At 36.7% G+C, this 25535-nt stretch overlaps 2 protein-coding genes across 2 annotated transcripts; one reads left to right on the forward strand and one right to left on the reverse strand.

Annotated features, from left to right (window-relative positions):
* Window positions 1-502: 502 nt before the first annotated feature.
* LOC126625872 (ATP-dependent zinc metalloprotease FTSH 11, chloroplastic/mitochondrial) lies at window positions 503-17300 on the forward strand. Its single transcript, XM_050294987.1, has 17 exons — window positions 503-1381; window positions 2255-2408; window positions 4173-4265; window positions 4486-4571; window positions 4676-4799; window positions 5262-5381; window positions 5819-5869; window positions 6531-6592; window positions 7300-7357; window positions 8056-8181; window positions 8696-8776; window positions 12194-12323; window positions 12454-12602; window positions 15297-15578; window positions 15772-15861; window positions 15941-15994; window positions 16890-17300. Exons 1-17 carry the CDS (start codon window positions 717-719, stop codon window positions 17040-17042), a joined length of 2478 nt encoding a protein of 825 aa, XP_050150944.1. The 5' UTR covers window positions 503-716; the 3' UTR covers window positions 17043-17300.
* A 2480-nt stretch (window positions 17301-19780) lies between these two features.
* Window positions 19781-25535, reverse strand: LOC126625877 (uncharacterized). Its single transcript, XM_050294993.1, has 5 exons — window positions 24805-25535; window positions 24218-24254; window positions 23555-23791; window positions 23328-23375; window positions 19781-20446 (listed from the first exon to the last, which is right to left on the reverse strand). Exons 1-5 carry the CDS (start codon window positions 25143-25145, stop codon window positions 19994-19996), a joined length of 1116 nt encoding a protein of 371 aa, XP_050150950.1. The 5' UTR covers window positions 25146-25535; the 3' UTR covers window positions 19781-19993.

Consider the following 25535-nt stretch of genomic DNA (forward strand, 5'->3'; position numbering starts at 1 on the left):
GTATCAAATTCGCCATATACGAGATTCGAACCTAATACTTCTCACTTACAAGTAAAGAGGAATACTGCTAAACCGTTATACTAAGTGACAACATTTTGTCTTTTTAAAGAGTTCTAAATCTCTTTCAGTTCATAGGGTAAAATAAAAAAAAAAGTGTATAAGTGACATTTAAAAAAAATCCTTATAGATTAATATCACAGTGGTGAGTAACTTTCATGGAATGATCTTACCGTCCTGTAATATGTTAGTGATATATCAACCATTAGGATGTTAATGAGTAGCCATTAACAATAGAAGTTTTTCAGCCCATGACCTTGTGACATAATATAGAAGTTATATTGCTAGTAGTGATGATAGTATAAGATAAAATTAAACTAAATAGATTTTAACGAACATTCGTTACCAACTGAATAGGTTTTGTCACATAGGACAATGTCATAGGCTGAAAATTGTTGTCATTGTTACCGCATGAGACGAATGGACTAGAGGGCCAGCCGTCCGACCAAAAACAAAAGAAGACGGCGCCAATTTCAATCCCAAAGATAAGGTTCTTGCGTTCTCTCTTTCCCTCTTCTAATCCTCTCTCGCGCAATTTTGTGGCTCTCAATCTCCTTCCTTCATATACCACCCACACCCTTCTGTCCTGAAGAGAGAGAGGAGAGAGAGGGGGAGAGAGGGGGAGAGAGAAACAAAGCCATTCTGATAAACCCTAAACCATGACTACTCTACAAGCTTCGCTTCTTCTCAGCCTTTCACTCTCTGCAACCCCTTCTTCTAAATTCAAACGCTTTCAGCTCTCCCGCTCCTCCGCCTCTTTTACTTGGACCCCTAATCTTTATCAAGCTGCGCCTCCAAGTTGTCAAAGTTTCGGATTTATCCATCGTACTTTATCGATTTCTTGCACATTTCACCCTGACAATGCCAGTACGAATCAAGAATCGGACTTGGCGGTGAGTTCTGAAGTCGAAGAATCGAGTTTTAATGAATTTAGTGGGGGGAGTAGCTCGGTATCCAATGTGGGTAAGCAGGAAACTGAGGAATTTGGCGGAGAAAGGTTGGATTTTGAGGTGGAGAGTACGTCTGGGGAAATGGGTTTGGAGAATGGGGACGGAATGAGTGAGAAGGTGGCGGAAACGGAGGGAAAGAGTGGGAATTTGGTTGGGCAGAAGAATGGAAATGGGATGCCATTGGTGGTGTTCTTGATGGGGTTGTGGGCAACTACAAGAAGTGGGTTCTCGAAGGTGTTGGCTTCCGATTGGTTCAGTTGGTGGCCATTTTCGCAGCAGGAAAAGCGGTTGGAGCGTTTGATTGCAGAGGCTGATGCCAATCCCAAGGACGCTGTAAAGCAGAGTGCTTTGCTGGCTGAGCTCAACAAGCACAGGTTAAGCCATAGAGTTTAATAATTATACTTTGTGTTATAATTTCTATTAACTCGGGAAAAGATAAGTTTTCCATTTTCTAAAGTTTATAATGTTATGTTGCTGTTCGTATATAATGGGATAACCAATTCAAGTGAACCATACGACTGAATTAGTCTCAGTCAACTGTGTAAATAATCTCATTAAACTACGAAAGTTCAAGAGCTGTGCGGTTATGTCCCTTCTTTGTTTGGTGTTCCTTTGATGGTTTCATATTCTTTGTTGAGTGGCTATGCTCATGGAGTGGAGGTTTTGTGAAGAGGAATAATAGGGCTGTTGGAGGTCTTGAAAGATTATCCTCTTGGGTACTTTTTGTACTCTCATTGGTTGGAAAGCAGTAGGCATAATTTTTGAAGTGGAAGTTTCTGACTGGGAGTTAACTTAGACTTAATCAGTGTTTTGAATTTGTTCTTTCTTTAGGCATTCAATTTTTGAATTTGTTCTTTATTCATGTTTAACGATTGATAGGAAACTTGGTAAAGGAAAAGAGAATGAAGTTCTTAACTAATTACTAAAGAGGCTTCAATTTGATTTAACTTTTCATTCATATCTCTGGAGATTAAAATATAAAACTTTTTTCTTTGTTGAATTAATAGGATAGATTTTCAATTTTTGGCAATCCAAAGATGATTTCATGTTTGATTCTATCAAATAGATTTGGTTTCATATTTCAATATATATACAAAATACTTATGCATAATATGTAATTTTTCATCTTCCTTGGAGGACTAACACACGAGCAATTGGTTTGATTTATTTGTTAGTCAACCTTTGGGTATTGTCCCCTCTGCCTAGCACTGTTCCAGTTAATTAATCTTTTGGTATTTTTCTTTCAGTCCTCAGTCTGTCATCAAGCGCTTTGAACAAAGGGATCATAGTGTGGACAGTAAAGGAGTTGCTGAGTATCTTCGAGCTCTTGTGGTCACTGATGCTATTTCTGATTATCTTCCCGATGACGAATCTGGAAAGCCTTCTAGCCTTCCTTTATTGGTAATCATGTTGCCCTGCATTATTTTTTTGTTGCTCTTCCCCGTTCCCTATTAAAAGAAAAAAAACTCTTCTTTATTGTTTTTATCTACTATAATATCACATCCTTTATCTTCCTGTTTTGGGTTCTTAGTTCTTACATACTGATCCTTCAGTGTCACTTCCTTTCGTGGTTTAATAAAAGTCCAAGTTATATGAATGAACCACTAATATGCTAGAGGAGAAACAAAAAGAGGCACTAAGGCCTTTCACAATAGTTTGAGTGAGTGTGATAACTATATATAGGAATCAGGCAGCCTGAGTTTATACTTATAACACTACTGCTACACTAGTGCAAGTTCAATAACTGTAAGAGTCATATTCTTTTTTATAAAATTAGATTTTGCATAATTATAAGTATCACACTCATAAGATTAGTATAATGATCATGAGTTCAATACATTGGTATCACACTCAAATTTTTTGGCCAACTGTAGGCAGTGATTCCTATATGAGTTCAATATATTGGTATCACACTCACTTTTTTTGTCTTAATGTGAAAGGCCTTAGACTATGAAATTAATTCGGATCGAAATATTTAATGGGTAAGTAAATGTCCTGATGGTTATGTAGTTGTAGATCCATATAATATAGTAGGCTACCTAAGAGTGTTTAGTCTAGTGGTCTGGCCCTTCATTTGCTCCCAAGTGGTCTGGGGTTTGACTCTCTCCCATGGTACCCACCTAGCAAATGCTAGAGTTTCTTGCTCCCCAAATGTTGTGGGGTCTAGCGGGGGGCCTAGTGATTAGTCGGGTCAAAGACTTGGAGGCACTAGTTTCAAAAAAAAAAAAAAAAAATTAGGGTAGGCTTGAAAAGATTGGAAAATGGGTCAAGGCATATATAAGCTCATTTCATTAATGCGGAAGTAGGATTGTTATTTTAACCCCAGGAGCTTCCCATGGACACTTGCTATTCATATGGTGTTCCATGCATTCAGATTCTACGTGAGATGAGTGTGTGTCGCCAAAATAAAGCACTGCATAAACTCAGTCATTGTATAAGAATGATATGTACAGTAACTTGTCTGTACATTTTAGTTGGAATGTTACCAAGACAAGATCGTAATGGTTCTATGTCACTTCCTGCACAATAGATAGAATTAGAAGCTCTTGATGCACCGATATTATGACTGGAAGACCGATTCTTTAATCACAGTAGGAACAGATTCCAAATGATAAGCATCGGAAATTAGAGAGATTAAAGCAATACAATCAATGCAGAGTAGGTCCACACAACAAGCATCTTCTTCTTGTTTTCAAGAAATAGTTAGATATCTTTATTGAACCTCAGTAGAGACATTTAGGCAAAACAGAAAAGATGTGATGAAACTTTTTGTTAACTACGTAATGTCAATTGTTAATAGATCTGTTAGTTGGTTTTCTGTTCTTTGTTTTTGTTGTGGTGTTTGGGCTGGTCTGCCGGACCACCCTCTCCGTTTGCCTTTTTTCTTTCTCCTAATAAAATTCTCTCTTTATCAATTTTTTTTATTAGAATTGTACTCATATTTCCTGCTGTACTCGAGTAACCTCAGGGAAAAAAAGCTCCCACCACCTTTCTATTACTCTTAACTGTGCTCTTGCAACATTTAATTTCTTCCTAATTTTTATTTTTATTTTTGTGGCATATTTCCCTTGGTTTGGTACTTTCATTCTCTGGACATGCCTTTATCTTCCTTTTGTGTCCCCTGTGATGTAGTAGTTTTATTTGAATGAGTGAGTATATATGCAGCTGCAAGAGCTGAAGCAGCGTGCATCAGGCAACATGGACGATCCCTTTCTGAGCCCTGGCATAAATGAGAAGCAGCCATTGCATGTGGTGATGGTAAGTTTCAGTTCGAACTGTAATCTTGGTGCAGACAAAGGTTGTCAGCGTTGTGTTCTTTTGTACTGGTTTGTTTTGTTTTGTTTTGATTTTCATTACATACTCTCTCTCTCTCTCTGTCTCCCTCTCCCTCTCCCTCTCCCTCTCCCTCTCTCTCCCCACCCCCTTACTTTTCTTTTAATCCTTATTCCTGAATCCTAATATACATCTCATTTATTAGGTTGAACCTAAAGTATCAAATAAATCTCGTTTTGCACAAGAGATTATATCAACTATCTTGTTCACAGTTGCTGTTGGATTAGTGTGGTACAAACATTTCATTTTCGTAGTCTCTCTCCCTCTCTGTGTATTTACTGGTTGCTTGCATTTAATCTCAAGTGCTCATGCTCTTTAATGTGGAACTTGGTAAGGTTCGTGGGTGCTGCTGCTCTTCAAAAGTACATAGGGAGCTTGGGTGGGATAGGTACGTCCGGTGTTGGCTCAAGTTCTTCCTATGCCCCAAAAGAGTTGAATAAAGAAGTGACTCCCGAGAAGGTAGATGCTTAATGTTCTGCAATCAGATTATTGATAGTATCTAAGACTTTCTACAATTAGTTTCTCTCTCTCTCTCTCTCTCTCTCTCTCTCTCTCTCTCTCTCTCTCTCTCTCTCTTCTCTTCTCTTTTGGTTCTATGAATCAGGAATTAATGTTGTATACGCTGTTCGCTTGAAGTTTGCAAAGAAAATTTAACATAGAATTTAATAAAGAGAAGCCAACCTTTTAAATGGGATAATTAGTCTCATGTTGTGCTGCAAGTTGTGTGCTATTTAGTAACTAGATTGGTACTTATCAAGATCAAGACAAAAACGAATGCTCAAATTGTTACTGTCATGATTTTGCAGTTAAAATTTGGTACTCTATGCATTACTTGCAGTTTTCTTCTTGGTTTGGAGGGGCCTATGAATCAGTCATGGAGTTCAAACTGGTTGACAAACCATTTTCATTGTTTTCTTGCAGAATGTTAAAACATTTAAAGATGTAAAGGGTTGTGATGATGCAAAGAAGGAGCTTGAAGAGGTTGTGGAGTACCTGAAGAACCCAACTAAGTTTACTCGCCTTGGGGGCAAGTTACCTAAGGTTTGTGTTAGATTTGTATGTTTCATTCTTCTTGGTAGATATACTTTTATATTCTTTGCTACTCAACAGCTGCAAGGAGAATCTTCTTTCCTTACAATTACTGTATTACATTAGTATTTGTCCCTCCAACACACACACATACTTTTTTCATGTTTTAACTAAAATCTCATACTTTGTTGTTGTTGTTGTTGTATTCTAATTTTGCATGTGTCATTGATGAATTATTGATTGGTTTAACATCCGAAGTCTTATTCAGGCCCTTCATGCTTTGAACGAAAGTTTCATTGATGTCAATATTTCCACTGATATATCTGTGAATTTCGACCCATATATATTTCATCGACAATTTAATCAGGATTATGTATGAGTGATTTTTATTTATTTATTCATTTTTTGCTTGATATAACATACGGGTCTAAGATATACTTAAATTGCAGGGAATTCTTTTGACAGGAGCCCCAGGAACTGGAAAGACTTTACTTGCTAAGGTAATTTGATTTATTATCCTCAATTTTCTTGAAAATTTATGGTTGGAGTTATCAAATGTTATATTTGATCTCAGCAACGCTTTTTGACGCTGTTATAAATTAATAAGCTCCTTAGAATTCATATCCAAACTTCTCCTGCTGCCAAATGACAAGCATTTTGTTAAGATGTTTTAAATTTGGTTTTAATGTAACACATGTTAGCACCAGAATAAAGCTTCTAGAGTCCCATATTGACCGCAGACGAAAACAGGGGACTCTCCTCAACTATAAAAGGAGATCTTTCTCCACAATTTACCCCAGATGATCTTATTCTACTTAAATCCATTATTAGAACTCACTAAATGATGATGATGTCTAAACCCCTTGTTTCATGTAAATTCTACATAATGAGAACTCCTCTATCCTGGTGGACATAGCCTAACTTAGGGTGAACCACATGCATCTTGTGTTTGCTTCCCTTATCTCTTATCTCGTTACATACTATCCTCACTAGGTGACTGAAGCAACCTAGCAAGGGTCATATCTTGACACTTTATGCTGTTCCAAAGTCAACTCGGTTTTGTGCATCAACACCTTTCTTAAATGTTTATTATGGTAGTTTATTTTTTTTGTAATGTACAAATTTAGTTATGTATAATCTGATTTGTGTTGGACCTTGAAGGCTATTGCTGGAGAAGCTGGTGTACCATTTTTCTATAGAGCAGGATCCGAATTTGAAGAAATGTAAGTCATCTTTGACCTTTTTTTTTTTTTTTTTTTTTTTTTTTTTTGGAAAGAAAAAAAAAAAATCTTTGACCTTTTTTTTTTCATAAAAAAATATGTCAACCTTAAGTGTGTGTTTTTTTAAGCTTTATGGTTTCCCATATTTCTTTTTCGGTGTATCCGACACTTTTTCTCTGCTTGGGTTGTAGGATGCACTAAAAAGTGTAAGAAACAATTTTCTTTTATTTACATAAGTAGGTTTGCTTACTATTAAGCTAGATTCTGCTGAGAATAATTAGCAGTACTGGTGTAATAATTTATACTATTTATTGGAGATGGTTAAAATCAATTATCCTATGCAGTACAACTCATATGTTCATCATATGTTATTTTCTGTCATCTATCTCAGGTTTTTTAAAAACATAGTTTCCTTGTAACATTTCTCACCAATGAAATACCATATATCTTATAAATGTTTTATATATTTATTTTTAAAATTTCATCTCTGTAAACCTTTTCCTGCACTGTTTGTTATCTAACCCATTATTATGACGTCAGTACCTGAAAATTGAATTGTAGCCCTTGCTCATTATTTAAATTGTCCAGTACTTTTTTTAAGTATGTTTTTTTTCTTTCCTTAGTTGTCTTGTGTGAACTGATATTGCTTTGATATGGGAATTACTTAATATTACCATGTCCGTATTGATCTCATGTTATTTGAATGACAGGTTTGTTGGAGTTGGTGCTCGCCGTGTAAGGTCCTTATTCCAAGCAGCCAAAAAAAAGGTTTGTGGTTGATGAGGCATTCTTTGGTGAAAATTTGGCATGCATGGAAACCTTGTTTGTTAGAATATGGATTGGAATTGATTCAGAGAGTAAGACTTTTAACTGAGGCAACTAGTCATCATGAAAGAACCGCAACAAAAAACATGAAATAATTTGACATGCATGCACATACATAAAATAGAGACAAAATGATCACAACTGTGCCTGTATGGTATTCCCTGTGTAAATCGGGACAGGTTAGGAAGGAAACTATGAGAGATTAAGAGAAGAGACTACAGAGATGGAGTTACAAGCACTTAGAAAAGGATCTTAGTATGGTAGGTAAGGCTTCTAGAGGTGGGATGATGAGAAATGAGAATCACATAGCAAAATAAATGGATAAGTTATTCCACGAAATTCGACTGATGGCAATGTTCTTGATTCTCAACACAGTCGTTGCGAGGGCCCGTAAAGGAGAGAAGAGGAACCAATCCAGCCTCAGCCTCCATAATGAAACCATAAAATATTCTCATGCTCCTCGTCATTTAACCCCCATTTCGCTCACACAATAGTCTTCATTTTGTTTTCATAGGGTAATAGCATTCCCCAGAATTTGTTATTATTATTTTCTAAAATTGTGCACACTTCAATACAAATGATTTGTTATGTTCTTTGCATGTGTTTCTTATTATTTATTGTAAGATTTCAAAATGTCACAGGCTCCTTGCATCATCTTTATTGATGAAATAGATGCTGTTGGGTCCACTAGGAAACAATGGGAAGGGCATACGAAGAAAACGCTGCATCAACTACTTGTAGAAATGGATGGTTTTGAGCAGAATGAGGTATATTAAAGCACTGACAAGCAAAGTTCAAAGTTTAATAAATGAAGTCTTTCTAGTTTATATAAGTTAAAGGTAGTTACACATTTATCTGCAGAATTATTGTTTTGGGTTTCTCTAGGTGACAAGATTAATGTATAAGGTGTCATAAAATATGTCTTCGAGTTCCTAAGTGTATTAATGTGGATATGTCAGAGTTCCTAAGCATATTAATGTGGATCTTTCCTGTTTCTTACCAATTAGCCTAGAAAAGGTTGTAAGCTTTTAAATTTTGAATTAGTAAACCAAGGTCTGTTATTTCCTGCTTGTTTGTGCGGCATCAGTTGACTTGGAGTGATGCCGTATTTTTTCTAATTTCTGTATGGAATTATTTTGATACACCTTTGGTGATGCCAAAGGCTGGAGTGAGTCCAAAACTATATTTCTTCCCATCTCTTGTTACTGTCCTACATCAGCCATGACCTGTATTGATGGTTTCATTTCTGATGTATCTAAATTGTTATAAAATTTTGTGAAGGGAATAATTCTGATGGCTGCAACAAACTTGCCTGATATTCTTGATCCAGCATTGACAAGGCCTGGTAGATTTGATAGGCATGTAAGTTATTTATATTATCTATCGATTACACTATTTTATTTTTGTGATTTCATTTCATTTTATAAGCATCAATTCATTACACTATCTTTTATCTTGGGAAATGGCTGTGAAGATTCCAAGTGCAGATGAAAGCCTTTTGTTATGTTGGCATTATAGTACTTAGATCACTTAGGGATAGCTCTTTCTTTGAGAATTTTCTGAATTTGAATATACCTGTTGTTTATTGTTTGTGGTATTCTTTGCTGGTTTTCTTTTTGTAATTAAGGTTGGTGATGCAGTTTGGTTTCCTGTTTTAGAGCGTCCTAGATCTCTGCTCCGGTAAACATGTTGTCCATTATTTCTACCATTTCCTTTAAATTTGTAGAAACTGAAGCCACAAAGATTAGTGAGCAACAAAACTTTCTTCTAGCAACGATCAAGGTCTCCTTGCTAATTTCCACTTCCCATCACCTATATGGTGTTGAAAGCCTTGTTAATCAAGACCACTTAGACACTAGGTTGACACGCAAACCAGAAACATGGCTCGTAAATTCGTAATCCTTCAACATCAACTTGTAACCAAGATCTCTCTAGAAGTACCAATTCCCAATATCTAACATATCGGAAAATATAGGAACGCCATAGAGCAGCATCAAAACCAAAGAACACAACAAATTTGAATCCATCATATTAATTAAACTCTCAAACTTTGTAATGATGGACTGGAATTTGAATATTACAACAGAAAACTAGGCTTTTAAAATGCCACCATAACCTAATCCTTCTTGGTAATATAACAAGGACTGTGAAATTGGAATGAAAAATCCTAATTAGTAAAGGGGAGAGAAAAACCAAATAGGAAAAGGAAAACTAATGAAGTCTTTTTAGGATAATCATCCCAATCGAGCTTTTAGTCCATCACCACCTCCACTAGGGAAAAGCTTGACCTCAAATTCTCTTCTGCATACAATGGCATCCCAATAATATGGCAGGTAAATGACATAGGTATTGTCATTAATCTTCCTGAGGATTTTGTAAGGGCCATAATTACTAGGCTTCAACTTATTGTAAGTACCAACAGGGAATCTCTCATTCCTTAGAGGAATCATTCAATCATCACATAGTCCCTTCAGTGAACACCTTGGCTTTTTCATATGTAAATTTGGACCGGTTTCATACTTTACATTCATGTCCTCTTAACTTCTTTTTAACATCCCCTTGGATTACTTTTACACCTTTCCAAAGGTTTTAGCTGTCAAACTAAATCCATGGACATTGGGAAGCCTCATTAAATCTACAACATGCTTAGGAACAGAAACATAAACATAAACTGGTGATGTTATCGGTTTTAGGTGCGTAATGCCAAACACCTTCCATAAAGTAATATAGAAAAGGCCAAGAAACTTTTTATCATGACCAGATGTAATTGAGGAAGTCTATGTAATATTTTTTTTTTTTTTTTGAGAAGAAACAATTTTATTAAAAGAATAAAGAACAACACAGAAGTGGATAAGAGTCCACTAACTGACAACAAAGAAAAACCCATTAGAATATGACCACTACTCAAATGAACAACCTTGCTATGTTTGATGTATCAACAGTCTTTCTATGACGAATAAATGTGCAATATTCAAATACCCATTAACCACCGCAAGAAAATATTCTACTCCTCTTTGTGTACCAGGCAGTCCCAAAATCACTGCTATGTTATTTTGTACAATTCGCCTTTTGGGAACACTTCGTATGGAGATGAGGTGGAGATCTCACATTTACACTTTGCAGATGACACTATATATTTTCTACTTGCGAAGGAGCAGGAGTTTGGAACTTATTCATGATTCTGAAAATTTTTGGTATATTTTATCGGATGAAAATGAATAAGAAAAATTGTTCAATTGCAGGGATAACATACCGGAGTTTTGGTTTATGAATTACCATTGTCTTTGGTTTGTGTTATGGGAAGATGGCATTATAAATACTTTGGTCTTCCATTAGGGTGGAGATGGTGAAATTTTTTTCTTTCTAAAGGTGGAAATTTACCATTGCCTTTGGGTCGTGTTATGGGAAGTAGCATGCCAATCTATTGTTTTCATTGTTAGGATTCCGATAAATGTGGCTTAAAGGCTTGAGTATTTTTTTTTTTTTTGAAAGGAAACGAAAGAATTTTATAAAACGAAAGAATTTACAAAAGAGAAAAAGTAAACCACGTGGAAAAGATATCCACCTGGAGCTAGAAGAAAACTAGCAAGGACCCCTAAAGAAAACTAATTGAACAGAGGAAAAGCTAGACCGAATCAATTAATGGCTGGTAACAAATCCCTAAAAATAGAAGAGAAATTGTAATCTCTAAACTCCACTGAAAATTTTCTGCGGGATGGGTAAATGAAAGAAACAAGGATCATGTGGTAGCTCAAGTAAACGATGGGCGTCTTAGGGGTGGGAAACTTGGCGAAGAGGATAAAAACTATGCTTGGAAAAAAAGGCTGAATCTTTTAATACTTCCATGGTTAGTTTGTATTTCATCCCTTTTCCTTTATCTTTGGATTTGGGGACAGTAATTTGAATGACAGAGCAGGAGGAGCTAACTGAGCAATTTTCTCTATGAGAAATTATTGTGCTGATCCATCTAGACAGGATAAAGAATGAATTGGAATCTCAGATGATTCTTCTTGTACGTCAAAAGCTAATGGACAAGGCTAAATTACCACCTGAGGTCAAGATTCTAGTTTGGGTTATTGCTCAAGGGAAGGTGAATACCTTTTGGTATTGGTGAGGAAACCTTATTGGTGTCTTTATATTCAATCAAGTGCAACATGGAAAAGTGATCTGAAATGTTTGAACCAACCACTGCTTCTCACTTTTGAGTTGTGTTTTCGTTGTGGTTAATGTTAATGCTGCTTCGGAGGCCACTTTTAGTTTGGCAATTCCATCTACTTGCGATGCGTTATTAACTGAAGAATTAAAGTTTTCTTGAGGATAGAAAAGGGGTTTGGTGCTAGGAAGATAGGCTGCGCTGGCAATACATTGGGCTGTTTGGTAGGAGAGGAATAGGAGAATTTTTAAAGTTGTACAGTCCAGAACTTGAACAACCAATTGGACAGAGTTCAACTATTGGCATCCTTGCTGCATTGGGTTTGTTCCATGTTCAGGAACTAATCTTTTCATCTGTCTCCCTCCTTGCCCTTAGCTTTATTGAAATGCTGCAGTAGATTAGCTTATTCTTAGTTGTTGTCCAGGCTTACTCTGATATGCAAGTTTGGTGACAGTTTTCATGAGCGCGTATAATTTTCATCTTTTCTCAGTAAAAGAAATTCAGTCTGTTTAGAAAATCAGTTCATGACATTTGTTTTAGATTTATGTAGGTTTTATAATCAATTTATCTGTAGAAATTTTTGTTTTGCTTTGAAAGATAGTAGACTGACAAATAATATTAAATAGATTGTTGTTCCTAATCCGGATGTGCGGGGTCGTCAAGAGATATTGGAGCTCTATCTACAGGACAAACCATTGGGTGATGATATAGATGTTAAAGCTATTGCTCGTGGTACGCCAGGATTCAATGGGGCAGGTCAAGACCTTTCATTCTATTAAATTAGCATTTCTTTCATAGAAAATTGTGTTTTTGTCTCAAAGTTTGTGTCTGCTGGCCTGAACCTCTCCATTTCTGTATTTTCTTTTTTCATTCTCTTCTTGGTCAGATCTTGCAAACTTGGTAAATATTGCTGCCATTAAAGCTGCTGTTGATGGCGCTGAGAAGCTGACTGCTTCACAGTTGGAGTTTGCGAAGGACAGGATTGTTATGGGTACTGAAAGGAAAACAATGTTCATATCTGAGGACTCGAAAAAGGTAAATTGAATTTCATGTTACAACCTCCGTATCAGTTTGTATTGAACGTTTTGTACATTTTGAATTTATGCTTGATGATCGTTTGTGTTCTTAAGTTCAATTTACACGTGCGTGATGATAAAACTGTGTTCTTAAAGTTCAATTTCATGTTGAGAATCAGTTAAAACCTGTTCTGCTTTTGAAATCATTCTTGAAATCTGGGTACTCTGACCACACATGTGATTGAAAAGACTAGAATACTATAATTGGAAAAGATCTAAGGACACAGATTTTCTTTAGGAGATATGGCATATGATAGCGGTAACAGTATGATAATTTATATGAGTAGAACAAGGATAAAGATTATTGCCCGAGCATCACACATTCACATGTGTATGACAATCTAAAACAGATCTTTGCTTAGGACTTGCTTCTTAACTGTTGGGACATGGTTTATATTTTAGAGTGTGGGGACCGTCCAGTGTTAGGCTATACTTTTTACCTCGACACTCACAACCCAACTGAACCCTAAGCCTAATTGGGCAAGGAAAAAGAAGTGCCTTTTTGTTTATTGGTTTTAACATTCTTTGCACTTTAATTAAGGGCTGCATTTTATCTAGTCATGCTTTGAGGAAAAAAAAAAAGAAGAAAAAAGACAGTGCTGTTTTTGTTTACTGTAATGATCCAGCTCCTTTTTCCCTCTCCCATCTGATAGAGAACCAAGCCCACAATTTAAGTGTTTCGAAACTCTATTTTCTCTTGAGACCTCCCAGTTCATGCCACCTATATCTTCTCTTCAATGTTTCAGTCTGAAGAAGGCAGTAGCTTGACATACATTTTGACACACTTGCTTACGTCATACAGCCTAATGTATTTCAACAGCCCAACGGTCTATCTTTTAGATCTATTTCAGATCATCTCTACTAATAATAAACCTAATCCGAAACTAGTGGCAGCCATTTTCTTCACTACAAATGAATGTCTCAATGGTTTTGAATCTGTCTAATTTTTTGCTAGGATGATCTTGAATGATGAATTGTCCATTATGGAATGGAATGGGAACCACTATATATATATATATATATATATATATATATACACGTGATTGGGAGACATTTTTTGACACATCTTAACAGACATTTTAGACTGTTGGATTAAAGTACTTTCAATGGTTGAGATTGAACCCATTGTCATAAAGTAATTCAAATTACCATAACAATTTGACAGTTGATATTTGCATTCTTCTCTCTTTTTCCTCGATTGCCGTGCCCTAATTTTACCTGTCTTAATTTTTCTCTTCTTGTTTCTCGCTTTTCTACTTCAACTTCCATTAGTTTCCCTAGCCATTGTTATACTGTTTACATAGATTTAGAATCTGATCATTTAAGTATTAACTCAAGAAGTAAGGTCATCCAAGTGAGGGAACCTCAATTCACTGTTACAATAGAATGAAATTTTTGAAGCCACTGAACCTGTAATCTTTCACATTGGATAATCCCTTGAAATTTGAATAATTATTTTAAGGGACACCTTGTCACCTTGTGGGACTCACTCCAGATTTTATTTCAAGTTTCAACAATCTAATTTATTTTTTAGGTATCCCCTTAACGATGAATCTTGCAAATATCCAAAACCACTAAGCCATCTATTTGTACCCCAAAAAACATAGACAAATAAGGTATTTCAAGAACCCTGAAGGACAATCATCTAATTAAGTGGGTTAATGGTTTCGGAGTTGAGTGATTTTTTCCAAGGATGATCTTTGGGGGAAGACGTAAAAATAGAAGGTTCAAATTATTGAAATACAATATAGATGGGGACTAGTTCTGGGGTACACTCCATGTTCTTTTACATTGATGCGAACCATTTATTTTTCAAATCTCCATTCATAGATTATCCTTGCAAGAAATCAAATCAATTTGAAACCATTACCTTTTTTATTCTTATGAGCAAATTTGAATGTTTCTTCGAACACAATGTTCGTCAATTTCTTTGAGCACAATTAGATGCCTCAGTCACATCTGATTTTGCTAATATTTGCAAGGGTGTTCCGTGAAGTGAAACTTGAATAGACAGTTTGGATTGTTGAAATTCAATGTGGAGTGGCCCCACAACTAGTCTCCCATATCTTAGAAAATATGTATGTACATAATGTATATATTTGTCCATCTTTGGAACGGACGTGCTTCGACCTTATATCGATAATGCATCAATAGCGTGTCAATGGATGCATCAACATGTTGATATGTTATGTTGGTGACAATGATCATGACAAATTATTGGTGCCAGCTTTAAATAAAGAACGGACAAATGTTACATAGACGGAATATTAGCAAGGGTTGTCAGACTTAGGTGAGAAGAGAATGAAGTTGGATGAACAGATAGAATTTGTGAGTTTATTCATATGTTGTTGTGGGAATGGCAGTAGTGAGTCAGTGATTGTGATAGCAGCTTCCTTTTTCTTGGTTTGGTTTTGTCAGTGATAGTAAAGAGTTTATGTATATGTATGTAGGTGATGTAGTCGTATTGTCATTTAGGATCTTGAATTTTAAGAAGCATGCATTTCTTATCTGGCTAGAGATACGTTTTGCCTCTATATCTTGTGCATCTTCTGATTTGGACCATTACTTCTAGAAACGTTTTAGCTATTACAGATAGTCTGCTTACAGTTTGACCTTGCATTGTTATTTGCTAATATGCTTACCTGTCATTCAGCTCACAGCATATCATGAAAGTGGTCATGCAATTGTTGCTTTGAATACTGAGGGGGCACATCCAATTCACAAGGCAACAATTATGCCTCGTGGGTCTGCTTTAGGAATGGTCACCCAGCTCCCATCAAATGATGAGACATCAGTTAGCAAGAGGCAGTTGTTAGCCCGTCTTGATGTCTGCATGGGAGGAAGAGTGGCAGAAGAGATCATCTTTGGTCAGGATCATATCACAACTGGAGCAAGCAGTGATCTTCACACAGCTACAGAGCTTGCCCACTATATGGTATTTCTATTTTTCCTCTTATGTAAAAATTCATATTTGTCAAATCCAGTATTCAGTCCCTTAGAAGTATTGATGTAAACACGTTAGTATTCCTCCTAATTAATTTTATCTGCTCCTTGGATAGTTTTGCAAAGTTTTCAGTCAATGCAATTGTATGTTAATCGCCTAATGCTGTTGTCAACTTTATGATAAGGTATCAAACTGTGGCATGAGCAACGTCATTGGGCCAGTTCATATCAAAGATCGTCCGAGTCCAGAAATGCAATCTCGTATTGACGCTGAAGTATGTTCTCGGAATCCTGGGTGATCATTATGAAATGATATTAGTTTGGGACCTAAATTTGGTTTAAATTGTTCTACAGGTGGTGAAACTGTTAAGAGAAGCATACGATCGTGTAAAAGCACTTCTGAAGAAGGTTTGTACCATATTTTATTGATATATTTTGCACTAGATGCGTAGAACAGGATATGGGATACGGTCCCATAAAACAATATGGAACATCTCCAAAAACTGGAAATGTCTGTCTGTCTCTGTATCTCTCTCTCTCTCTCTCTCTCTCACACACACACACACACAAATGGTAAACCTGATATGAAATTTGGATATATCATCAAGAGACGAGGCTTCCAATCTAGAAATTCATATCAATCAAATAGATGCAGATGGCGCATAAGGGAAGCAAAAAAAAAAAAAAAAAACAAAACAAGTTGATTGATGATATTCAATTTTATAGTTCAGACCCTGCCTCTGGTTGCCTCTTTCGTTTTTGGTAGAAGAGAAGGGGAGGAGAGTGGAGCAGAAAGAAAGAAAGATGGACAAGGAAAGGAGGTTGTAGTGGGTGGATTGGGTGGCCGTGTTTGGGGGGGGGGGGGGGTTGATTTCAGTGGGTGGCTTTAACAAGGGATATGGATAAAACAGGAATTTTGATGATATTTTGTAGGTGGGGAATGATTTCAGGAGATGTAGAGGAGTCTATAGAGCTTCCTTTAAAAAAATTGCGAAAACCCTTATGGTATCCTGACTGTATCCGTCATGTATTCTTCTAGTTGATTCCTAGCGATATTTGAAATTCTAATATGTCAAGAAGTTACATGGCATATATCCAGATACTTCTTTCGGGGAACATTTTATCTGTACAAAATCTTTTACGGTGCAGTCATTCTGTTGCCTAGGCACTAGAGACGTTACCGCACAAGATAGTTTGATGCGTTAAGCATATTATGTTGCCTTTACACTTGAAAATTGCACCTCTTGTTTGTTGCTTTGTTACTTGGACTTGACTGACTGTCCTTTTTTTTGACATTTTTCAGCATGAAGAGGCATTGCATACATTGGCAAATGCACTTTTAGAGTACGAAACCCTTGGTGCAGAAGAAATCAAGCGTATTCTTCTTCCATATCAGGATGGCCGGCTACCCGAGCAACAAGAAGAGCAACAAGAGGGGGATCTTGTACTGGTTTAAACTTCATACCCTTTTCTTTGATGTAATTTTATCCTCTTTTTTTTTTTCGGGAAAAGAGAGAGGGGGGGGGGGGGGGGCAGAGGCGGAGCGGCGGTTGTATAGTGTATCTGTTGCATTACACGGGTGCTTACGTAACTTTTCCGATAGCATCCACTCTGCGTTTTAGGAATTGTGCCCATTTAGTTGGAACATCACTTTTGCTCTCGACTTCAATTGAAGGAGGATACAAATAAACACAAATAAAGAATATTTCTACCATCTTGGCAGAATTGTTTTTATACTTTAAATTTTGTACAATGAAATGCATTATTTTGTACCATGCTATGTTGATTGCCTTGGATGATTGAGAATACAATATGTACCGATCTATCTGGATTATATTGTATCGATTGTATTCTCAATCAATTGCTTTGGAACAATTGAGGGTAACACATAGTAAAAGAAGGGTCTGTATCACCTGAGTTCATATGGCTTCACCACCTCATAGTGAGAATGATAACTCACTACTCGAGGATATTTCACGACTATGAGTAACACCTAGCTGCATATCTTATTCCCCAAGTTAATGTAAAACAAGTACAAAGAACCTATTCAATTGAAATTATAATGCAATACGATTCTTCTTAATAGGTGCGGATAATAATATCAAACCCCTAATGTGATTAATCGCTTTATTTTTATGATTCAAACTTAAGTCAATTTGATAATTATTACCGAAAACACTTAACGTTCTGGTCGAAGAATTTCAGGATCATAGTAACGAAGTATTCAACCTTCTCTTATCGAAAGTTCGATATCCCTTTCCGTAATTCACATATCATCATAGATAAGTGGATGACCTGACACAATCCTTCTCTAATAACCAATATTCTTAATCTCATTAACAAGTACGGATAATAATGTCAACCCTTAATGTAATTAATAGCTTAACTTTCATGATCAGAATTTTAGTCATTTGATATTTGTTACTGGAAACACTAAACACTCCGGCCGAAGAATTTCAAGATCATAATAACTAAGTATTCGACCTTCACATGTCATCACGAATAAGTGGATGACCCAAACGATACACTCGATAGCCCACTTAGAGGTGTAGTGCATAACCACAAAGTTATTGACTTATCCGTATGGCAGACAATGATGACTTAGGTTTGAGAATTAATTTGCATTAATGCAACTTGTGAGTTTAACACTTAACCATGTTGAAAGAACTCCAAGCAAGAACTTGGCTAGTTTGATTGCGTTTGGTGTACTCAATCTCCATTGAGCATTTACATACTTATTTTAGTGCATAATACTAATGGTAAGAGACCCATCATTCTTTATTCGAGAGGATATAGTACGTACCGATCTATCTGAAATAAAGATATCCACAAATATAATCCTATCATCGCCAATAGTTTAGGATTACACATACTTAAGAGGGTCTCTTTCACCAGAATTCCTATGAGTTCTCCTCCAACTGAGTTGGACTACCTCAATTACGTGTAATGTTATTATGGATCCACTATTCCGTATTAGTTTCTTAATCTCCAACTAGCAGAGAGCACACATTTTGTGTCATCCCACGTTCTCCTCAAGCGCAACCGCTTCAATTCATTCAAACTATAAAAAAAAACATCATGATTTCACTTACCTATATGAAAAAATTTCGATATAAAATTACTATTTTGCCTTCCTTATGTAAATATTGTATATCAAAAGTGATGGCAAAATAGGAAAAAAAGGAAAAAAGTTCAAAAGATATAAAATTACTATTTTGCCCTCATGTAACATTGTCTATTCAAAAGTAAGGGTAAAATTGAAAGAAAAGGAGGCAAAAAATTGACCAGCCCTTTCCTCTTAATAGAATAGATTGGTCATTTCGGACCACATTATTAATTATGATTGTTAAAGGTTTATCGTTTGATGATTGACTTTTAGGCATACAGCCAACATGGCCAACAGGTTGTAGTACGACTCGAGCCGAACAACCCAATGCCCACCCCCAACCACCCCCCTCCTTTTCCCATGTAATGGAAGTGAGGGACCTACGACAATTACAGAATGTACCCGTTTGTCAAGCAGAGTCTCACAAAATCTTCCCTCTTTTCCTTCAATTACATCTGAAAACGACTTGTAAACCTTATTATCTCCGTTCCAAAAATTTCTACAATAAAATTAGTTAGGTCACTAGTATAGTTCCCTATCTATAATTTTGCTATATACTTGAATATAAAATATAAATAAATTTACTGAAATATTAGAGGAATCCCTTGGATGGGTAGTACATACAATTTTGAATGTTTTGCTTATGTGCAAAGTAACAAATATTATAATTGATTCTTTTGACCACTTTTTAGTCATTCATTGAATGATAAAATGAAATTATTCAAGAATAACCATTGAATGCTAATATGTTGTTCATCTAATTTGGGTTCTCCCTTCCCAAACACCTTAATTCCCATAATTTACCGATTCATCTGATGCGAATAAATTTGAACAAACTCACTCAGCCACCATTGACATGCGGATGTATAACATATAAACTCCCAAAATCTCGAGAGAGGACACAAATCAACTACTCTTTGGTCTAGTCGTACTTAACTTCCTGACGTTTAAATAGGTTCTAAGAAAGTACACATAACCAACTACCTTTTGGTCTAGTCGTACTTAACTTCCTGACGTTTAAATAGGTTCTAAGAAAGTACGCATAACCAACTACCTTTTGGTCTAGTCGTACTTAACTTACCGTGACGTTTAAAGAGGTTCCAAGTTCGTCACCCTCCGTCATTGATCCAAAAATAAGTCTATATAACGTCTGAATTCCAAAATAAAATAAAAAGACCCGAATCAAGAGACAATTACTTGTACTACCAAAACCTGACAGCTACTTGCTCCTGTTCCTAACAAAACTGCACAAGAGATGGGGTGTTAGCAGTTCAGAAACCTATACAAGCACATTGTTACCATCATCCATCCTGCTCGCCGTTTAAACCGCTACCACAGCACCGCCAGTTAACGTTTCTAAAGCAGCAGCTTGATCCTGCACATTTTGGGCATTTCGGACGCCAACAACATTTTACGCACTTTGGCTTCCAGCATGGAGGACATTTTAGACACTTTGGCCTTGAACATTCGGGGCATTTAGGTCGGCAGAGTTTTATACTACAACACATGCTTGCACACATTGCACACGATCTCTTCTTCTGCAAACGCATATTCTGCCGAATCTTTTTGAGACGGATTTCTGTGGTCATGTTCTCCATTTCTAGGATAAACCTGCAAAGATGGCGGATGTAATCAGGGTAAAGCTCCAAGTTGCAGTGTCCACCTCCTTTAATCCACAAAGGCTCATACGGATCCCTTGCCATTTTCCACAGCGCATTGCCATGTAACCAATTCACAATATCATCGTCTGTACCCTGGAAGACGAATTTTTCGACACATTTCAAATTATAATCATAATGAAACAAATCTGATAAGTTCAGTTGAGTTAGAGCACTAGTTGGATAATCATATGCGGCACACAAATAGTGAGAAGCTTACTTTAAAAGGTACAAAGATTGTGAACATATACGAGGGAGCCAAAACAGAAATAGCAGACAATCAAAGAAAATTCAGTGGAGGAATGTATGCGCGAGGGAAAAATCACTGAGGGTGGAAAAAGTCACGAACAATGACCAGTCTTAGATCCGATACCACTGTTAAATGTAGTAACACAAGTTAATACATACAATGGCTTTGGTTCTATATACCATCTAAAATGAAAAGAAATCACATCCCTTTATGTCTAAGGGGAAAAGCAAAAAGCAAATATCAAATACCAAGTAAATTTGGGGACAAGCCCAATGCTTGCACTCCATGCTGAGTCGCTGACGTGTCCCTTGTATTCCCATCCTTTCATCTGCTTAACCCAAATATATCTAGAATACAAACGTTGTAAAAACCCAAGACCTAACCGAAAAGTGCTAGCTGGAGGTGACTATTAAACTCGTGGACCTTACTTAAGCACCAATATTTCATTTCCGGTACAAGATTCAGGGTATCACAATCACCACATCTTGAGAGCTTGGGATCCTCTCCAAGTTGTCTTAACCACTAGATGGACCTTTCCGATGTGGGAATAATTACTTATCTACATACGGATCACATCATTCTAACCACACTTTCCCTGTATATTATCAACACAGTAGGAGTGTAGGACACACAGAAGCATCTCCTTCTTCATTGGACACTCATTTTTTGCTTTAAACAAACAAGTTATAGTGTTCTGATTAAAATAGAACCCCAAGAACAGGTCCAAATAGACATGACATATTAATCTTAAAATGGTCATGTTCACTTGTTTAATCTGCTGGTGATTTGAAAAGCTTTTTTTTTTTTTTTTTCAAGCAATTCAACAGTTCCGTTGAGGAAACGGAAAGGAAGACTAATTGGACATGTTTATTTGGTCCTTAAGAAGCTAGGTTATTTAATCGAGTTTTTAGCATATTTTAAAGAGAGAAAATGTAAGAAACTCGTAAAGAGAAAATTATCACACATGGCCAAGGATCAGAGGTTACATAGTCGTTGAGGAAAATAAAGTCTCTCTAAAACCGGGTAATTGGACTTATCTGGAAACGCCCAAGGTTAAAGGAAAAATCACAAGTCAAACTCCATGAAACTTCTTCGATAAAAAATGGGATAACAAGTAAAAGTCTCTCTAAAACTAGAGGATAACACTCTAAAGAGAATACAGACTCACTTGAAAGGAGGCTATTCTGTAAAAGGCTCTACACCTTCTCTTTCACAACTCCATCTCTCCATTACTCCAAAGGAACTATGCAGGAACTAAATAAAGATGCAATTCATAAAAGGAGCATGATAGAAGAGGAACTACAATTTTATATACATTAAATAATACTCAAAGCATCTAAATGAAAAACGGCTCATAAAATTGGATTTCTTGAGAAGTTTTTAAACTCCTGGAATAAATTAATTCTAGCTTCCATGTTTTGCCTTCTTAAGTCCTCAAACTTCATTGAGCACTTACTATACTGTCCTTCACAGATCATCAAGAAATTGGATTTCTCAACTTATACCCCCAAAACCCTAAGTGTTTGATGTGCCTAACTGCAGTAGATCACTTTCTTATATGCTAAATGCTGCACAGACTTTCACTCAAAATTGTCCCATTACCTCTAATAAACTTCTTATCTTTACCAAAAAAAAGTTTTGTGCATCTTCAGTTAGATGAGATCACGAGAGCCATGAGGACACATAATTTCTATCTACAAATTTCTACCTCCCATGCATTCCCTGATAGTTCTCTATTAGTCCTGTATGCCAGTATCAGACCCATGCATCGTATCTGAACCAAAGCTCTGTTGGTATTGAATATTTTGCAGGTTGCCAATCAAATCTATTATCTAATGTTCCATATAACTATGACTAAATTTTAATATATTTTAATATGCCCACAAACTTATCTCAAATACATTTTAATATCAACTAACTGGGGCTGGCTCTAGCTAAGCTGTTTAGAGGTTGTTTGGTATTTCATTTATGACGAATTGGGTTTAGGATGCAAGAAGGATACCAAACAGGCTTTTATTTTCTCAGAGCATTGTCAAAGGAGCTAAGTTTTGCACTGGCCTATGATGTATAAAGTACAACGTCCTTCATTCAGGCTTGCAACTGTTAAATTTAAGCCACGACACACAATGAAGAGGTAAAAATCTGAAGTATACAACTAAAAGAGTGCATCTTTCCTTAAATCAAGAATCACCACATAAAGCCAGAAGTTCAGATTATACCAAACAATTTGACGATCTGATTCTGGAAGAGTCCTACACTACCAAGAAGAGTGGTTGACCAGCCAAATAGGGTTTTCCAGGCCCAAAAAACAAGGCAGTGACATATTTGCTTAAGGGGAGAAAAGGTCCATATTTGCTCGAAAGCATTGACATATTTTCTTAAGGGGAGAAAAGGTCCTTACTCAGCTAAATGACAATGGGGTCAGAGGTCAGTGAGGTACTGGCATATAACCTAATTTTATTTTTCAAGTAAATGATGGTGTGCTGCAAAATATGCAAATACAAAAAAATAAAAAAAATGAATAAATTCAAGTGGATGGATATTGTAACTTCAGCGGGCCAGGCCTTCAAAAAAGATCTAGCTTACTACTGTTTTAGGCACACGAACAATATGCATTCACATAGTTTTGTTTCACAGAAATTCAAACAGATAAAAACAATGGAAAACTGAAAGGGATCTTTGATTAATATAATTTTTGAACATTTCAAGAAGACAAGAAATACTTACATGTATTACTAGCACGGGGCACTTCACTTTCTTAATTTTATTGATGTTCTGCACACCATTAGAATAGTGAACAGCTTAGAATAAAAACAGAACGAGCTTCAGCAATACATAGTATTAAATCACTCTAACAGTCTATGAGGACGTCACCACGTCAGCGAGTCATTATAATAAGTTAAAAATAGCATGGTTGATAGTTGATAGACTGTTAAGCAAGATATAATCCGTACCTTGTAAATGTCAAAGCAGAATTTGAATTTCACATGGCAAAGAACACGGAGGCCGGAAAGAATTGCACTGTGCAGAACTACACCCCTCAGCCTTGGCAACTTAGCTGCCAAGTGCAATGTTGGTCCACTTCCAACTGACTGCCCATACAAGATCAAATCTTCCTGGCTGACTCCATACTCAGTCTCAAGGCACTCATATACCGCCTCTATGTCAGCATATGTATTTTTTTCACTAGGCTGGATTACATTTGTAAGAAGAAACATAATTAAATATTTGTGCTAACAAACACTCAACGAATATGAGCTTTTCGGGATTTATATAAGATGACAAGCAAATCTAGAACAACTGAACTAACAAAGCCTCATCTCACTAAATGGGGTTGGCATAACCCATAAGTTCCAAAGACAGAAACAAAAGCATAACAAAATCCAGAAGATCAATCCACTCTAATACATCAATAGCTAAATATTGTGGCTACCAACTCTCATGTATGCATAAATATAAATAATTGAATGTAGATACATATACAATGCAACATTGCTAAGCCATATTAATGATGGTGACAGAGAACTGAATCCCAAACTGTTTTTGGAACCATTAATATATCCGATTCCTTGGGCGATAAATGAATCCCAAACTGTTTACATAAATGATTGCCGTACCTTGCCAGTAGAGGCTCCATAGCCAGAATAGTCATACCTGCATCAAAAAATTACATCGATCGGCGATTAAAGGAAAAAAAAAAAAAAAAAGAGTTGATGAAATGGGCATTAAAAAATCTGAAAATCCCATCTCTCACGGTCTTATAATTGCGAAGAAAACGCAGATAATTCGCCAAGAAAATCACAGAAAGCAATTCCCTTTTAACAGAGAGATTAAAATAAAGAAACCAATGATATTGATGGATCATATATCTCAAGTGCCGGAAAGACAAGGCACAAAAAGCCAAGAAGAAAAAACCAGTAAAGCTGGCAGCTGCGTCTCCATCCAATCCATCCAAAGAAAACAAATTAATGACTTTATAGAAAGGGAAAAGGTGATAGCTAGAGATCTAAAACCCCATCCAGAAATCACTCCCAGAAAAAAAACAAAAAAATTATTTACCCAATGGAAGTAAATAAATTTGATTGCAGGAAAGGCAGGGCAGTAAATAAAAGTAATTGATTCAAGTGTTATTGTTGTTTTAGCCTCAAAATAAATAAAAACCCCACAAAAAGTGAAGAAAAAAAGTGTAGAGAGAGAGAGAGACCCAATGAGATTGACGCGCAGAGAGAGGCTGAGCTGGAGAAAGAGGTCATAGAGCTGGCCGAGGTCAGCAGCATTGCCATGGGAGTAAAGCAGAGTGAGGCGGGCGTAAGGGTTTCGCAGATAAAAAGCAACGATCTTGTTCCCCCGCTTTGTGTCAATCACCAACACGTCCAAGGATTTGTTATCAGGCGGAACAGCCGGCAACGACGTGGTGTTGGTGGTGGCCGATGCTGCTACTGCGCTGAGCTTGCCGTCGCGCTCCCGCTTTTGGATCTTGTAGGTCGGTGGAGATGGCGGAAAGAAGGCAAATTTCGCTGCTACCTGAGACAACATGCACCCCATTCCATTCAACAATATTCCAAATTCCAATCACAATCCCCCCCCCTACCCTCCTTACTATGAATCTAATCCAATCCAATGCATGTGTGAAGAGACTCCCACCCACCCAGGTTCTATCTGAGCTAGTTTTTGAAGCTAAGGTGGAGAGGGAATGAGAAAGGCCTAAGGTGGTGGAAGTGGTGGTGGGTGGCGGTGGTGGTAGTGGTAGTGGTGGTGGGTGGAGGTGGTGGGGCAGTACAAAATAGTGCAAACTTAGTTTGGGGGGGGGGTTCTGTTTGATACAGTACACAACACACTTGAGAGAGAGAGAGAGAGAGATGAAGTTAAAAAAGCTGAGTCAAATTAAATTGCATGACTTCATTGCTTGTCAGCTGGACACTGTTGTCTGCAGTG

Source organism: Malus sylvestris, chromosome 6 (assembly GCF_916048215.2).
Source record: "Malus sylvestris chromosome 6, drMalSylv7.2, whole genome shotgun sequence".
In the NCBI taxonomy this organism is placed as follows: domain Eukaryota; kingdom Viridiplantae; phylum Streptophyta; class Magnoliopsida; order Rosales; family Rosaceae; genus Malus; species Malus sylvestris.